We start from the raw sequence: 18,340 nt of genomic DNA on the forward strand, positions 1-18,340 counted from the left end.
GATGAAGGTGCTCACCCACCGAGCGCGCTTTATTGAGCCGGCCACAGTGCCAGAATTCATTGGTGAAGTTTCCTTGGCCTCTGAAGCTACAGAACCAGCTCCAGTGCCGAAGATAGAAGAGAAATCTGAAGCGCCTTTAGCAGAGAAGGCGGAAAAATCGAGAATTGAAGGACAAAAAATATTGGAAATCTTAAGTCCTTCAGCGAATGCTGAAACAAGAAAAATCCAAAAGGGCCCATTGGTGACCCCAAAAAGAAAAAGAATGGTGAACGTACTAGATGTCTTGGAGACAATTATGTCTTCAAGCACAACTCCAAAGAAGACTGTCGAACTTGCTGAAGCGTCTACTGAAACTTCGAAGCAACAAGCTGAAGCTGAAGCTAAAGCTGGGCCTTCAGAGCCCATCAAGGAACAATCTTTGGAAACCGAAAAAACATCAGAACCAGTTTTGGTTGAGAAGATTGACACTGCCGTCCCCGAAGCTCCTGCCAGCACATGCGATTATATCATACGACATGCTTCGGGGAAAAAATTATCTGAAGAAGAGACTTATGAAGCCAATCACTATGCCAAAGAGTTAAAATATCCAAAGGGAGCAGTGGTGTTCAATGGGACAAATGAGGATGATTTCCTATACTGCCTCCCTGATAACAAAGAATTATCTGTCTGCCAAGAGATGGCTAGAAGTATGGGGTTCCCGAAGCTCGAAGCTGGATTATGTGCTATGACGAAGGAGGATCTCGCGGACAGTCTTGCGTATAACAGCCTAACGGTATGGGAATTATACGTTTTGAAAAAATTTTACAATACGTAACTCATTCTTTTATTCTTATACCAAGTCTTTATATATAGGGCTTAATCCTAAGCAACGCATTAAGAGCACAAAAGAGTGCCGAAGATGAGAGCTATGAAATTGCGTTCAACAACCTTCGGTCAGAAGTTATTAAACTGAGAAACGAAGCTCTGGAAAAGGATAAAATTTTGCTTACATTGGTAGACAAGGTAAAAAAGGACGAAGCTGCCTCAAAGATCCAATCCGAAGCCCAAAAATGTGAGATTAAAGATCTTCAGAAACAGCTAGCTAGAGCTAAAGAGGAACGTGCGCTTGAAGAAACAAAACGAGAGCTTAGTGATCAGTTGGTTAATCATGTAGAGTTAAGTGCTCAGGAGCTTCGTGCATCCCAGAGGAGATGCTATGTTAAATCTATAGAATGCGTCAAAAAGATAAAATCCAGCTTCGCCAGTGTTGGCGCATTTTCTAGTGAAGAAAGTTTCTCCAGAGGCAATCCCGAAGGTCCATTGGAATGGATTAGTCATGAAGCAGAAGCTTTCGAGGAAATCCTGAGCAGCCGCGGTGATATCTGCGCATTTTCGGGCGCCAGAGGAATTGCTACTGTTCTAGAGAAGAAAGGTTGTGATCATATTAAGCTGCTTGCGCAATCCGAAGCCACTTTATCCGCTGAAGATATTAAAGACCCCTCGACCGAAGCTAGCCAAGTTGGTGGAAAATTTTTCACCGACGTCTGGGATAATGGTGGCCGAGAAATGGCAGGAGAAATTATTCAAAGAAGTGAAAAGGGCATTCACGATGCTAGAGAAGTGGCTAAGGCTGCTGAAAAGAGCGCAGAGCCCGAAGGTCAATTAGGTATTAATTAATAGTTTGTATCGTGTTGTAATTTTTATTTCAAACTTTGTTCGCGGTTTGTAATAGTAATGCAAAAATATTCTCTTCCCTCAGAACCTGCTGGATCGTTTGTTGACCTTCACACAAAAGGGGATGACGAAATTAAACAAATGGCCGAAACTATCGTGGATAAAGTTGTTGAACAGCTTCTAAATGAGGCTGCCGAAGTAATATTAAGAGAAGACTAGGTGTTATTAGGAAAAACAGTTGAAGTGTGATTTATGTAATATTTGGTACATTTGAATGTAATATACAAGTCTCTTTTCATTATTCAATTCTTTACGATGCATGAAACTTTACATACGTACCGCTTTTGAGCCTTCGGCGAAAAAACACCTTCCCTTCTTTTCATGCTTCGTGAAGAAAAAATTTTTATGTATCACAACAATGTCCATAGTGCTCAGATGAAGAATACCCAAGCTTCGTGAAAACATTCTCCGAAGCTATACTCCGAAGATGAAGATTGTGTCTCCTTGTGACTTAACACTATTTTCATTCTTTCAAAGCATACTTCCGAAGATCAATATTGTGTCCCCTTCTTGTGCCATATGCAACATGATGTATGATGCTTATGCTATGCAAAATGATGTGATGATGTTATGTTACGTCGATGACATTTGTTCCGAAAGATACACACATATCCCCACACAATATTTTTGTATCAGCGCTGATTCTTCGCTGTAAGCTCTGCATTCCCTTAGGAACGTCTTTGGAGCTTCTTCGCCTTTTACTTAGGCGGTATAAGCTCTGCATTCCCTTAGGAACGTCTTTGGAGCTTCTTCGCCTTTTACTTAGGCGGTATAAGCTCTGCATTCCCTTAGGAACGTCTTTGGAGCTTCTTCGCCTTTTACTTAGGCGGTATCAGCGTTGACTTTTCGCTGTATGCTCTGCATTCCCTTAGGAACGTCTTTGGAGCAAAAAACTTACACTGCGCTCCCTTTGGAACGGCTTTTTGTAACTTCAGCAACTTACTCTGCGTTCCTTAGAACGACTTTTTGTTACTTCGAAGGATTTTTAATAATCCGAAGGTCCTCCGCAAACTTTCAAGCTTCAGCAACTTAAGCCTTCGGAGAAAATAGATTTCCCTTATGACCAACCACAAAACCATTACATGAAAATCGAAATGTTCTTTATTACGCAGAAAATAGAACTAAATGGAAAAGACTGCTATCAAGGTAGGATACTTGTCAATAAATGTGCTTTGACTCCGGCACGGTGCTGTTGACTGTACGAGCTTCGGACTGCTCTCTGAAGTCCCTTTGGTGTGGAGCATATTGGCTCCCTTCTGGCTGTTGGCCTTGTTGCAGCGGTGGTGGAGGTGGAGGTTGTTGCCAGGAAGCTTGAGGTTGACTTGCCGAAGCAACAGAAATTGCAGGGTGGTTACCTACGTATTCTGGGATATAAGGCACATGGCACGAAGCAGTATGCATGACCTGCTTCGGCTGAACTTGTTGTGCTGCAGCTTCGGCTATCTCCTTTTGCTTTTGGATGGTAACATGGCACATCCTGGTGGTATGGCCCTTGTTTTCACCGCAAAACAAGCAAAATATTCTCCTTGGTTGATCTCCAAATCTTCCTCCAAAGCCCCTGGCGCCTCTTCCTCTTGGAGCTGGTGGCCGGAAGAAGCTTTGTTGTTGCCCCGAAGCCTGTGAGGAGGGCTGCGGCCTGTGCTGCTGACTCCCCTTATCATCACTTTGAGTAGAGTTATGGATGGACATGACATGCCTCGGATAGAATCTTCCTCCGAAGCCCCTGGTCATCTCAGAAAATCTGAAAGCCTCCTCCCTTCTTTGGCGAAAATCATTGTCGGCTCGAATGTACTCGTCCATCTTTTGGAGCAGCTTCTCCAGAGTCTGAGGAGGCTTCCTAGCAAAATATTGAGCTGCAGGTCCAGGACGAAGCCCCTTGATCATGGCCTCGATGACAATTTCATTGGGCACCGTTGGTGCCTGCGCCCTCAAACGCAAGAACCTTCTGACATACGCCTGAAGGTATTCTTCATGATCCTGAGTGCACTGGAACAAGGCTTGAGCAGTGACCGGCTTCGTCTGAAACCCTTGAAAGCTGGTTAACAACATATCCTTAAGCTTCTGCCATGAAGTGATTGTTCCTGGTCGAAGGGAGGAATACTAGGTCTGAGCAACACTCCTGACAGCCATAACAAAAGATTTTGCCATGACTGCAGCATTGCCACCATACGAAGACACTGTTGCTTCGTAGCTCATCAAGAACTGCTTCGTGTCTGAATGGCCATCGAAGATAGGAAGTTGGGGTGGCTTATAGGACGGGGGCCAAGGTGTAGCCTGCAGTTCAGCGGACAGAGGAGAAGCATCATCGAAAACAAAATTTCCCTGATGGAAATTGTCATACCAGTCATCTTCGTTGACGAAGCCCTCCTGATGAAGATCTTTCTGCTGAGGCCTTCGGGTCTGCTCATCGTGAGAAAGATGGCGAACTTCCTCAGAGGCTTCGTCTATCTGTCTCTGCAACTCAGCTAGTCGGGCCATCTTCTCCTTTTTCCTTTGCACCTGTTGATGTAGCATCTCCATATCCTTGATTTCTTGGTCTAGCTCATCCTCCTGAAGCGTCGGGCTGACAGCCTTCCTCTTCTGGCTACGGGCCTCCCGAAGAGAGACAGTTTCCTGGTTAGGGTCCAGCGGTTGCAGAGCCGCAGCCCCAGTCGCTGAAGCTTTCTTCGTGCCATAGGGAGGGTCTATGGCTTCCGAAGGTGTTCAAAAAACTCGAAGTGGAAGTGAGTTCACCGGAGGTGGGCGCCAATGTTGGGGACTTGTTCTCAAGTGCTATGAGTTAAGAACAAGGCAACACAGAGAATGTTAAACGATAAAGTCCTTCGTTCTCTGAAGCATTATTTCCCTTAGGATATAACGATCTTCAGACGAAGGTCATGAAGGACGAACCTTCATCATCACAGTATACATTAATGAAAGACGAAGCATATGAAACATAAAAGATAGCATGAATAATCATATAACATTATCAATTTAGCTTTTTATATCATCATAGAAAAATAGAGACAATATCGAGTTACAAATGTACCTTCGGCTTGGAAGGAGATGAAAATACAAGTGCGACGCAAAAGCCAATGCCAAGTCAGCGTGAACAGTACGGGAGTACTGTTCATCTATTTATAGACGTGGGACGCAGCCCATGTAAAATTACATTCATGTCCACTACATTTGCTAATGACTTATGAGGATCTGTCAAAGCCTAAGTAGTCTTTTCATCTTTAAGTCGGTTCCCCTTTCTGCCACTATGCCGAAGCTCCCCTGCGCATAGCTTCGGCTATGCACCATCCCTCGTACGGCTTGGTGATCAGCCCGTCCTTTATATCAATCTTCCTTTAAGCTTCGTCCTGATCGTACTTCATGTTCACAATCTGGGTCCGAAGATATCTGTTCATACATTTCACTTGGAAGATATTGTCAAATCATGTTTTTGAGGACCTTCGGAGGACGAAGGCTCCCAACACCTATCCCAAGCTGACTCAGGCTACGGGGAACAAGACCGGCGTCCCATCTGGCTCGCTCCACTATACGAGTAATGATGGCGCCCCGCACGCTCTATGACGATGGCGGCTCTCAGCCCCCTTACGGAAGCAAGAGGACGTCAGCAAGGACTCGACAGCCCCGACAGCTGTCCTTCCGCCGGGCTCCAGCACTCCTCCGATGGCCACAACACCACACGAACCGGGTGCCAAAACCTCTCCGGCTGCCACGATGGCATGTACTTAGGGCGCTAGCTCTCCTCCGCTAGACACGTTAGCACACTGCTACACCCCCCATTGTACACCTGGATCCTTTCCTTGCGCCTATAAAAGGGAGGACCAGGGCCCTCTTATAGAGGGTGGGCCGCGCGGGGAAGGACGGGACGGCGCTCGCGTGAGGCCGCTCGCTCCCTCCCGCGTGGACGTTTGTAACCCCCTACTGCAAGCGCACCCGACCTGGGCGCGGGACAAACACGAAGGCCGTGGGATTCCACCTCTCACGCCCGTCTCCCTCCGGCTTCCTCCCCCCTTCGCGCTCCGTCTCGCGCCGACCCATCTGGGCTGGGGCACGCGGCGACAATTTACTCGTCGGTCCAGGGACCCCCGGGTTTCGAAACGCCGACAAATTCGAATCGCGCGAAATCTTGCACGAGGTTATGACCCAATTTATCCTTCAGCACACTATTTTGACGATGAAGTCGCGTGTACATTCGCAGATATGGTTGCGGCTAATTTCAGTTAAATCGCAGAGCCAATTATCGATGCCGAAACCAGTTTATTTCGGTCTGTCGTTTCTCGCCTAGATCCAAATCTTCGGATATAAATAACGGGTAGATTCATCGGACTACGGAGTATTCACTAAATCAAATCTTATCTAAATATTGTGGTCAATTTTATTTTGGTTCGACTATTTTATACATTTTTTAAATCATAATTTGGGAACCTGTGTTTATCCATATCTGATGTTAATAAAAAAACGAAGAATCAAAATTCTCCTTTTTCTAGCTGATCTTATCTCCACCGCTGATTGGTAATATCCTTGAAGTGGCTCGTACGTCCTGGTGCCCATATTTTCAACACCGTGAGCCTATTCCTTATCCTCTCCGATGAGCTCAACTTCCACGTACTCCTCTCCCTAGAAAAATCCTGCCGCCCTCCCCTTGTCTAATTTTTTTCAGCCGGCGTTATCTCCCTGCTCGGCAGCCCTTCCCTGTGCTTGTTCTTCATGCCGCGTGCTCCTCAAATTCCCAGCTCCGGCTCATCTTCCACCAACGCGCGCTGCTCCAGCCTTTAGCTCCCTGGTCGCCGCGCAGAGGAGCTCCCTCAGCTCGTTCCTCCTGTGTCGCGCCCCAGCCCCTGGTTCGGCTCTGCTCCTCCCTGTGCCCATCTCCCATGGCGGCTCTCTCTGTCCGGCCACCGGCGCCTTTGTTTTCCTCTCTCCTCTACGCTGTCGCTGTTTCCTTGTGCAGCGCCGGTTGTCCTCGCGCTCGGCTCCCAGCTCGCCCAGCTTTGGTGGTCGTCGTCTCCACCTCGACCTGAGCATCGCCGTGGAGTCCCTGCTTCTTCGGCTGGCCGCGGCGCTCTCTCCCGGGCGCGCTCGTCTGCCCCTGCTCCACTGCGCCGAGCAGTTCCCAGCCGAGCTCCTATCCAGCCATGCTGCGCCCTCCCTACTCCCTCCTGCAACTCGGTGCCTCTCCCAGCTCGCTGGTCGTCGAGTCCTTCTCCCTAGCGCATGGATCAAGTTGTTGCCCCCAGCCATGTCTTCATCTCCCTCAACTGACACTTTCTGCTCGGCCACATGCCATGGAGCTCGCCCTGCCCCTGTTTCCATGACCGGCGTCCCCAAGCTCCTCCCATGTGCGTCGCGATTTTCCCTGGCACAGCTCGCTCACTGTTCGCCGCACGCTCTGGGATCCTCCCTGCACCGCGCCATGGCAACCGTTGGACCGGTCGTTCCCTGCGCGCCAACTTCCCTGTGCGCGCCTCTGTTCCTCGTCGTGGTGGGGTCGTGGTGTGGCAACGTCGTGTGCATTGCGACAGCCGTCCTGACCGCAAAGCAGTCCGCGCAATAAAGTTCGCCCGGTCGCGACCTCTCTTTGCTCTCTGCGTCGTTGTTCGCCGGGTCAAGCCTCATGTTGTCACGTCCTGTTTTCTGCTTGACAGTGCGCCCTCTCGGCTCGCTCGGCTTTAATTCCCAATCACGTCGTCGAACGACACGACCTTATCATTCGTCGTCACGTCGTTCGCCGTCAAGCCTCACTGCCATTCATGTTGTGCCTCGCTTCCGATGTGTTCGATTAAATGACGGACCAAGAATCCAAGACGTCGCTCCTCCTTGCTATGAAATCCTCACGCTCACCATTCTCTATTCGATCTCGTCGTCAAGCTGAAGGCCGTCGTCGTTCAGGCAACTACCAAATCGAGTTGTGATGTGGTGAGCCGATTCGCTATTTTTACTCTCGGTTTTCTGATCGTAAAATAAGACGCTTTGTATACGTATACGATTAAGTTAGAAATACCAGTAATGCGAGGTGTGCGCTTGGTAATTATGGCTCAATCTGTTATTATGTCGTTAGGTTGTGTGATGTTATGGGGTCGATGATAGAAGTGGAATTCTAGCTGTTGAGCGATGACGGGAAGGACATTGTTCAATCGCATGCTTAATGTTTGATGGATAGTCCGAACGGGAATCATCGTCGTTCTCATGAATTTTGTATCAACTAGTAATAGTACACTGGATTCGCTAGTTTTTATTATTAGTTCAAAGCTTGGATTAATTAGTTATATTAGTTGCGTCAGTTCTCCGGACGGTAGTAACCGTGTGTTGTGGTTGTATTAATTGTTTATTAAAATGCTTCATCATATATAGTGTATTGGTTTATACATATATATACATATGAGATGTGTAGGTGATGAGTAGGATAGGTTTAGTGTTCTAATTAATTAATTGATAAGTTGTGTTTAGGCTAATTATATTAAATATGTATTGTTTGTTGTTTAGTGATGTTTGCGTTAGATTCGGTTAATCTAGAGAAGCGTAATTATTGCACTCAGTCGTACGTCGATAACTAGTGTTTTCGGATAAAATAGTACAACGCCTCGCCACTAGGTGTTTAATTCGCTATCGCGTAGCACTATTTAGATTTGTGTTATTCCTGCTTATATGCATTCATGTGCATAATGCATTCCATTCAGGTACGTTAATTAATCGCGTGATGCGGAAGACAAGCCAAGTCGACCCCAAGCGCGGGCTAATCCGCAGGATAATGCGGATGGATGAACCGGAAGATGGATAATCTGATCAAGTGCTAGGCCAAGGATGATCGTCAAGTGGACGTCACCTAACAACACTAACCTAGTGTTACCCAGGCAAGCCCCGGTGCATACAACCCCTTCCTTGTGTTTTTAAATTATTTTTACACACTTTAAGTCTAGTGAATGTGCATTAGGTTTATAGGAGTTGTTTGGAAACCCTTTGATGCATTGCCTTCCTTGATATCCATACCTTTATAGATACTTCTGGTGAAGTATCAAAACATGATTTACAAAAATGCTTAGCCCTGCTCAGATCTTGTGGATAGAGGTTGTCTTTTGCATTACGGCCTAGCTCAGGGGTTATCCTGAGGAAAGATGACTTCTACCTACAAGAATATTTTCATTGAGAGCGTGGTGGGATCTTACTACAAAGTTCCCTTTGATGCTCTTTTCATCCTAAGGAATACAAACAATCCTAAGGGTGGAAGTACTTAAATCGGGACTTGGGCTAGGAACAGGTGATGCTCCGCCCGGGTCAATTAAGGATTGGATGCGTATGTAGGCCTGATAGATCAAGGACTATCTTAACTGGCCACATGCCCTGGAAATGGGACAGGGTAAGCTTGAACCCGGCTATTCCATACGTGAAAAGACAACCGCGCACTGGGCGTGGGAGATGGTGGGAGTAGCGTGTGCCCTCCTGGCTAGAGGCTGGATGGAGGAGTACTGTGCTCCCGGGTAGCGCGGACCGGTTCACGTTGTGGAGGATCTGTGGGAACGGTTGACATATGCAAGGGTTAAGTGCTACATATGTCGTGTGGTTAGAGATCCTCAGCTGAGTAAATCAATTCGGATCGTTGTTATATCCCCGGAGAGTGGAGACTTGATCACTGACCTGCAACCTAAGTCAGGATGTGAATCTCATGAATAAAAATGATGTTGTATTGATGAGATGGTGAAAGTAGACCATATGCAAACAGGTCTATTAATATTTAATTTGGCGTTAAAATATTGAAAGTAAGGACTCACTTTAGTAAGCTATTTCTGCAAAAGTATCTAAGTTGATTCTTGTTAAAGCCTCTCCTTGATTCCCAAATCCAGCATACCCTTGAGAGTCTTTTCTTTAGTCGGGTAAGACTTGCTGAGTAATTCCATACTCAGGGTTTTATTCCCTGTTGTTTTTCAGGTTTTAACTTTGTGTTGTTGTTTATGGTGTTAAGTGCCGGTGGGCTCAGCCTTCTTATAAGTCTAAGTAACTCTTCTATACTTCTTATTGAGGATGGTCACTTAATCTAGCATATGTTTCAAACTTATAAACAATTTATAAAGTTCAAAGTTATTCCTTTGAATCACTTTTTGTAATCACTCCAATCATGTACATATAAAACTTGATGTAACTTGTAAAATTTGGTAATAAGATTTCCGCTGCAAACTGTCGATGTGTGTGATTTGTGTTTACTTAATCCTGCGGTTCTGGTTGTAAGTGGTTTATCCGATGTCCTTGGGGCAATCGAATGGATCCTATTAAGTTATCTGGTGCACATGCATAGCAGTCTGAGGTCTTTGAGACAAGGACAGGTGCATGTGGGCCCAATAACTTGGAAGGTTCTGCCACAGCTAGTGGAAGACTACCTTACCCGAAAGGGGCAAGGGCAGTAGGGGATTGCATGCAAGGAGGTTCTCGGGTTGATTTTGCTGCGATGGCGGTCAGACGGGGGATTCTTGCAAGTGCTCTTCCCATAAACTGTAGCGGGTTTTCGGAAGCTAGTGGAACTTTGTAAAGGTCTCGTAGTGGATCCCTAGTCATTCACCTCTGTAGTGTCTAAGGTCCTTGCAAACCCTGGCGACATGGGATACACGACTTGTGGGTACAGGGTACAACCTCTGCAGAGTGTAAAACTAGTATACTAGCCGAGCTCATGGTCATGAGCGGCTCTGGACTCTCGCATGATTAAATATGGAACCTAAACTCAATTTGTCATATGCATTGCATGGGTTTATTATTAATTTTGTTCTATTATTATTATTATTATGGTTTGATATTTACTTACATTTAGTAACTGCTAATAAAATTTGACCAAATTATTAAAAGCAATGCTCAAGTTTAACCCCTATTGTTGATCAGCCTTACACATCACATGAACTCCCACCTTTGGTGAGTTCATGCCACATTATTCCCCACAACTTGTTGAGCGATGAACATGTGTGAGCTCACCCTTGCTGTCTCACACCCCCCACAGGAGAAGTACAGGTGGTTCAAGTGGAGCCACGTATCGAGGAGTTCGATTTGATCTAGGTGGCGTCTCCCAGTTGACTTTCTGGCGCCAAGGATGGATTTTAGATCCTGTTATATTTATATTTTATTTTGTAAGACTTCCGCTATGTAATAAATACTCTGATTATTGTGACATTTATCTCTATACACTCTGTTATTATATATGTTGTCTTCTTTGGCGCATGTATGAGATGCACCTGGCTTTGTCCCTTAAAGCCCGGGGTGTTACACCCTGGTACTCATTTCCCTGCTCTCCCTAGTTCTTCCACTGGTTGCTTCAATTGTGGAAAGTCCGAACACTTCATCAAGGACTGCCCATACCCGAAGCAAAATAAAACCAATTTCTAACAGAACTCTAAGAACTCCAACCAAGGAAAGGGGAACACGGCTAATACTTCAACGGGCAAGAATTTCAAGAAAACTTGACGGGTTTATTATTCCCAAGTGGCTACAACACCGGAGGGCGAGCCGGTAATGATGGGTACGTTCCTTGTTGCCAATTACCCATCAGTTATTGTCTTCGATTCTGGTGCATCACATACCTTCATAAGCAAGAATTTTGTGGAAAAGCATTGCATTCCTTGCACTGAATCAAGGGAAGGATTTATTATCCACTCACTTGGGAGACGGATATTTACTAAGGAAGTAGCCTTCCACATACCAGTAACGTTGGCCGGACGGGAATTTCCTACCAACATGGTTGTTTTAAAAGGTCAAGACATAGATGTAATCCTGGGCATGAATTGGTCAGCCCATCATAAGACCATCATCAATACAAACTTAAGGACCATCAAATTGAGCCATGGTCATGAAGAGATTCAATTGTCCATCCCTGTAGCTGTCCCAGCCAAACCATCTAGACGAGTTTATGAAGCTATCGTGCAAGAAATCCAGGATATTCCTGTGGTATGTGAATTCTCGGATGTCTTTCCTAAAGATTTGCCTGGGTTGCCTCCTGAAAGGGATGTGGAATTTGTGATTGAACTAAAGCCCGGTACGGCTCCTATTTCTAGAAGGTCGTACTAAATGCCACCTAATGAATTGGCAGAACTCAAGACTCAATTACAAGACTTGCTTGAGAAGGGGTTCATTAGGCCTAGTTCATCGCCTTGGGGATGTCCCGCAATTTTTGTCAAAAAGAAGGATCAGACGCTTCGAATGTGCGTGGACTACCGACCCCTTAATGAGGTCACCATCAAGAACAAGTACCGTCTTCCCCGGATCGATATCTTATTCGATCAACTTACTGGAGCTCCGGTATTCTCCAAGATTGACCTCAGGTCAGGTTATCATCAGATCCGTATTCGATCCGAAGATATACCCAAAACCGCATTCACCACGCGGTATGGATTATTTGAATATTTGGTCATGTCCTTCAGATTAACAAATGCTCCAACCCACATCACGTATTTAATGAACTCGGTGTTTATGCCCGAGTTAGATAAATTTGTGGTGGTCTTCATTGATGATATCCTGATCTATTCCAAAAATGAAGAGGAGCATGCTAAGCACTTACGGATCATGCTAACGCACTTAAGGGAACATCAACTATATGCTAAGTTCAGCAAATGCGTGTTTTGGTTGGAGGAAATCTAGTTTCTTGGACATGTATTATCTGCAAAAGGGATTGCGGTCGATCCCAGCAAAGTCAAGGATATTTTAGAATGGAAACCGCCCACTATAGTACATCAAGTTCAGAGTTTCCTTGGACTAGCTGGATATTACCGCAGGTTTATTCTGGATTTCTCCAAGATTGGTAAACCTGTTACGGGTTTATTGAAGAATGATACGAAGTTTGACTGGTCCTCGAAATGCAATAAAGCCTTCGAGCAGCTGAAGGTTTTATTAACCAATGCTCCGGTATTGGCTCAACCGGATATAGAAAAGCCTTTTGATGTGTATTGTGACGCATCAGGCAGTGGACTCGGATGTGTCCTAATGCAAGAGGGCTGAGTCATAGCTTATGCTTCAAGACAACTACGCCGGCATGAGGAGCACTATCCAACTCATGATTTGGAACTAACTGCATTTGTTCATGCCCTCAAGATATGGTGTCATTATCTGCTGGGAAATACTTGTCATGTATATACAGATCACAAAAGTTTGAAATATATCTTTACCCAGTCAGAGCTGAATATGAGACAACGAAGATGGCTTGAGCTGATTAAAGATTATGACTTGGAAATCCACTATCACCCAGGAAAAGCCAATGTGGTGGCAGATGCACTGAGTCGCAAAATTTCTTGTCACTGTCTTACTGTAAGGACCCCTGACACCACAATATGTCAAGAAATGGAAAAGTTAAACTTGCTTATGATACAACACGGAACCTTAACACAATTGAAGCTTGAGTCAGTTCTTCTATAGACAATTATTGATGCCCAAAGAACCGACAAGGGTATGAAGCACATTCATGAGAAAATAGAAGCCTGCAAAGCTAATTGCTTCAGAAAAGATGATCAAGGAATAATATGGTTCAATGATTGCATAGTTGTGCCTAAAGATGCTGAGGTCCACCAACAGATTTTGGATGAAGCTCATCTTAGTCGATATTCCATTCATCATGTAAGTACTAAGATGTATCAAGACTTCAAACAACACTATTGGTGGACAAAATGAAAATTGAAATTGCACGCTATGTGGCAAGATGTGACACCTGTAGACGTGTCAAGGCAGTGCACGTGAAGACAGCTTGGAAATGGGAAGATATTAGTATGGACTTCATTGTGGGATTGCCCAAAACAGCCAAAGGTTTTGACTCTGTATGGGTTATAATTGATCGGCTCACAAAGATTGCCCACTTTCTTCCCGTCAAAGTAAAGTATACATTGGCCACATATGCGGAACTTTATATTGCTCGTATTCTCAGTTTGCACGGGGTTCCAAAAATAATAGTGTCGGACCGTGGACCGCAATTTGTATCCAAATTTTGGGAAGAGCTCCACAAATCTCTAGGTACTAAGTTACTCCACAGTTCAGCCTATCATCCTCAAACAAGTGGATAAACTGAGAGAGTAAATCAGATACTTGAAGACATGTTGCGGGCATGTGTCCTAGAATTTCCACAAAAATGGGATGAATGTCTGCCATTAGCAGAATTTTCTTATAATAACAGCTATCAAGAGAGCATTAAGATGGCACCATTTGATTCATTGTACGGGCGACGGTGTCGGACACCCTTAAACTGGTCAGAACCCGGAGAAAGGTGGTATTTCAGGACTGACTTAGTCAAGGAAACAGAAGCAAAGGTTCAACGAATAAGGCACCACTTGAAAGAAGCTCAAGCTCGGCAGAAAAGTTATGCAGATAAACGACACCGACCCTTGTTCTTTCAAGTCAAAGATCATGTGTACCTGAAAGTGTCACCAATGAAAGGTGTTAATAAATTCGAGGTAAAAGGAAAGCTGGCACCCCGATATATTGGCACGTTTCCCATTCTTGAACAATGTGGACCAGTGGCATACCGACTGCAACTGCCAGAAACATTGTCTGTAGTACATAATGTGTTCCATGTATCTCAATTGAAGAAGTGCCTTTGGGTTCCTGGTCGAACCATCGATGTGGTGGATGTTGTCTTGGAACCAGATTTGACTTATTCAGAACATCCCATTCGAGTTTTGGATCAGAAGGATAGGATTACCCGAAAAAGGACTCTTAAATTCTTTAAGGTACAATGGAACCAGCATACTGAAGATGAAGCTACCTGGGAGACTCAAGAGTTATTGGAAAAGAATTTTCCTAGGATTTTAGCTTCATGCAATCTGTAAGATGTGTACATTTGATTGTAAAGGTGGAATAAACCCCATACCACCCCCTGCTTTGTAAGACAAATAAGGAAATAAAGATGTGACGTGTTTCCTTTTCCATTACTTACCCTGCTAGGACCTTAAATCTCGGGACGAGATTCCTTTATGGGGGGGAGGATGTAACACCCCTGGTGTTACTGGCACTAAAACTTGAGCATAACATCATGTGCATTGAGATTTCATGTTGTTTGTCACACCTAGAATGCATTCACTAGGTAAAATTTTCAAACAAGTTGTGATGATATGACTTGAAGAGTGCTTAACCTTAGGGTACGGTACTTGACCCTGGAATTAGGGTCTATGGATGAAAGTGAAGCCAAAATGAGTAAAAATCTCAAAAGCCATTAGTAATGTTCACAAGATATCGATGTGATGAAATTTAGTGGCACAAAAACCCTAGTGTTCCCCAAACCCTAAAGATAAACCCTAAAACCCTAATTGGAACCCTAGGGGGGTATGTGTAAATTCTAGGCACTTTTGGACCAAAGTGCAAATATCAAAGTGATAGAACACCACAAACCAAGTAACTTTTACATTGGAGAATTTTCAAGAGGAGTGATGAAATTTGGACTTATTTGCAAAAAGGTCACATGAACATTATGTGGCTAAGTCTGAAATCAGTGAAATTGAGTCAACCTTGGAGCTTGGTATCTCTGAATTCATAAGGAATTTGCCCTAGGTCAATGCATCAAACTTGTAGAGCTATGTTAGGGGTACAAATTTGATTAAGTGAGTAAGCCCTAGTACCACATGAAAATGGGAGAAAAAGAGACCTGAAACTGGCCTGTCAGACAGCCTTAACTCTGAAAACCTAAGTTTAGTGACATTTGGTTAATTTTGGAAGCAATTCGTGGTTAATTCGATGAAGATAAGGTCAGGGTTACTATGGCAAAGTTGAAGCCCCAACATTGGTAAACAAATTTGTTGTATTACGCTTGGCCTAGTGCTGTGCAAATTTTGAAGTAAATCGCCCCCAAATGTGCTCTGTCAGACCGACTGATGAAGATGGCCATGGTATAGTGCACGAAAAGATCTTCAGATGCAGTGTATCGTGCCGCCGGTGAACTCCGCTCTGCGATCCTCGCTAGTGTCACGATTCGTGCTGAGCGCAAAGTGGATAACCGCGGGGGGTAAAAGATCTCGCGCGGGGGATGAGTTTGGGGCACTATATTGCCCTGTCGCCGTACCCACTTGCCCGGCGACGTGGTCGCACGGTAATCACCGAGGCTGCCGCCGTTTTCCCCAGTGTCCCGCGCCTTAGGTGGTTTACTACATCGCTTTGCGCCGTGGAGGTTAACCAGTAATAGCCATACGCCTATGTTCAGTGAATGCCACGGTAGAACGCCGCGGTGACTCAGTCCCTCTTCTCGGCCGCCAGCGCATCTTCTCAAAATTGGGCGCCACCACTGATGAACTCTATAAATTAATGCCCCAGTGAGCCCTGTTAGGTGGTTACGCGTCCAGTGCACCAGCCCTCGCCTCCGATTAGCCACCGTAGCTCGGGAATTTCGAACTTCCCCCAATTCGATTCTCCACGCCGCCGTGAACCACCGCGTCGTGAACCGCCGTTTCTAGGTTCGTTCACATCCTCCTTACCCTCGATTCAACACCCTTGTGTGCTAAGGATGCTTATCGGCCCAGCCAATTGAACTAGACCATGCTAGATCGCTGGGAACACCTCGGGTTGTCCTCGGTTTTCGACGTCATCGTGGACAGAGAGATTTTGAGCTAGAATTTTGCAATTGGTAGAGGGATTAGGGTCGCCAGGGGTAGAATTTGGTGTCGACCAAGTAATAAGCTTAGCCTTTGCGTATTCCAGTCGGTACAGACTCGCCGGAGGGCGTGTTCACCGTCGTTCGTCGTCGTGGACCTGGGTCTACGAAGAAACAGAAGTGCAGGGGCCTCTGTGCAAATGCCAGAGAGACAGTGAATAGTGGCCAGGGGTTCTTCATCGATTATTTGAATGACCGAGGACCTTTGTGCAAGGCTGACATCGCGGGCGTGTTTCCCTGCTCGTGGACCGGCTCAGGCTAGTTTGAGCCCATTACTATTCATTCCTTTCCTTTTTCTTTTTCTGCCAGGCTTAGGGAATTTATAGAAAATTCTAGAAAATGATAAAATTATGGGACCAATTTTATTAGACTCCTAAATTCCTCTAGTATTTAATAAAAATAGTTCCAAGATTTTTAGCCCTAACCATGAATTATTTAGTATTTAAGAAGGCCTAAACCTAGACTTTTGGAATTTTAGAGATTGCTGGATAGCTCCAAAAATCATAAAACTTTTTGGGTGAGCCTAGTTTGATAATTAGAGCCCTTGGGTGAAATTTTACATGTTTTGGATATTGTTTGACCCTCAAACCCAAAACCCTAGCTTTCTAGGCAATATTTGCCTTATTCTAGTGGAGTTTTGACTCAAAAAACCCTAGTGTCCTTGATGTACCGTGAAGGAAAGTTGTATTCAAGATACAACTTGATGTATCTCTATTATAACTGCATATTCATAGCATCACATGAACATTCATGTATATGTATGGTTATGTATAGAAAATGAAGAAGAAGTAAGTGTCGAAGAAGAAGAGACTGCCCCACCAACTGAGACTCCACCTGCCGAGAATAGTTTTTATTTTGATATCTATGGAACAGATCCCAAATCCCCTACAACACAAGGCAAGCCCCGGTGCATTTACCCTTCCTTGATGTTTTAAATTCTTTATCACTTGAATTGATGCATTAAGTGATAGGAGTTGAGTGCTACACTGTTGGGGACTTGTTCTCAAATGCTATGAATTAAGAACAAGGCAACATAAAATGTTAAATGTTAATGTCCTTCGTCCAACGAAGCATTATTCCCTTGGGGACTAATGGACCTTGGACGAAGGTTGATGACAATACGATTACGAAGGTTAAATCTTCGTAATTGAATTTTAATGGATTGTATAAGATAACATAAAATATAGAGTATCAAAGGTAAATGAATCATAAACGAACCATATTATATTTACTCAGTATATTTAATCATTGAATACAGTTATACCTCTGCCTTGGCAAAGATTGGTTCCCGAATGATGCGATTGCAAATACAGGAATGCGTGAACAGTAAAGGAATACTGTTCACTATTTATAGGCACAGGACACAGCCTGCGGGGAATTACAATTATGCCCCTTATAAGGGATTACAACAGCGAACCAAACATTTATGGACTAAAAGGTCATTCTACTTTTAAGTCGGTTTGTAATTCCGAAGCTTCATGAAGAGGATCCTTCGGTCATCTCATGCGGACAGCTTCAGCCGAAGCTGCTTCTTCCTATAAGACCTTCGGCGACGAAGCATAGTCCCAACAGTAGCCCCTTTCGCCGCGCTAGATCGTTTTTCGTAACGAGCTTGATCCGTGAAAAAAGTCTCTTAAGCTTCGGGAAGCCGAAGGTCCAAAAAACACCTTCCCTGAGCTTGTTGTCGAGAAACGATTCAGTTTCCGAGCGCGTAGCGGTCCCACCTTGCAGAGCTACTGTTTGGTCTCTGCGGTCCACCGCGCAGCGAGTGCAAGCGGTTGTCCGCCTGGTGTAAAAATCCTGGCGATTCACCTTCTTACCTGCATCACTATATAAACAGACGAGTAGGTGTGAAGTTACCACAGCATTCATTGTTATTTGCACTGTTTTGCTGCCAAAATTTTTAACCATAGCCGAAGCTTGACTCTCAGAATCAGACGAAGCTCCAGCTTGAAGCCTACTTCGTCAAAAGAAAAAGCTTCGGAAGAAAAAGCATTTAGTTCCCAAAAAATTCAGAGTTAAATGGCCAGAGTGCGTTCTACC

At 44.8% G+C, this 18,340-nt stretch overlaps 1 protein-coding gene across 1 annotated transcript; it reads right to left on the reverse strand.

The window, feature by feature from the left end:
* Positions 1-6,302: 6,302 nt before the first annotated feature.
* Positions 6,303-7,800, reverse strand: LOC100279648 (uncharacterized). Its single transcript, NM_001152639.1, has one exon. It carries the CDS (start codon positions 7,018-7,020, stop codon positions 6,448-6,450), a length of 573 nt encoding a protein of 190 aa, NP_001146111.1. The 5' UTR covers positions 7,021-7,800; the 3' UTR covers positions 6,303-6,447.
* Between the last annotated feature and the right edge of the window lie 10,540 nt (positions 7,801-18,340).

This window comes from Zea mays, chromosome 1 (genome assembly GCF_902167145.1).
Source record: "Zea mays cultivar B73 chromosome 1, Zm-B73-REFERENCE-NAM-5.0, whole genome shotgun sequence".
Classification (NCBI taxonomy): domain Eukaryota; kingdom Viridiplantae; phylum Streptophyta; class Magnoliopsida; order Poales; family Poaceae; genus Zea; species Zea mays.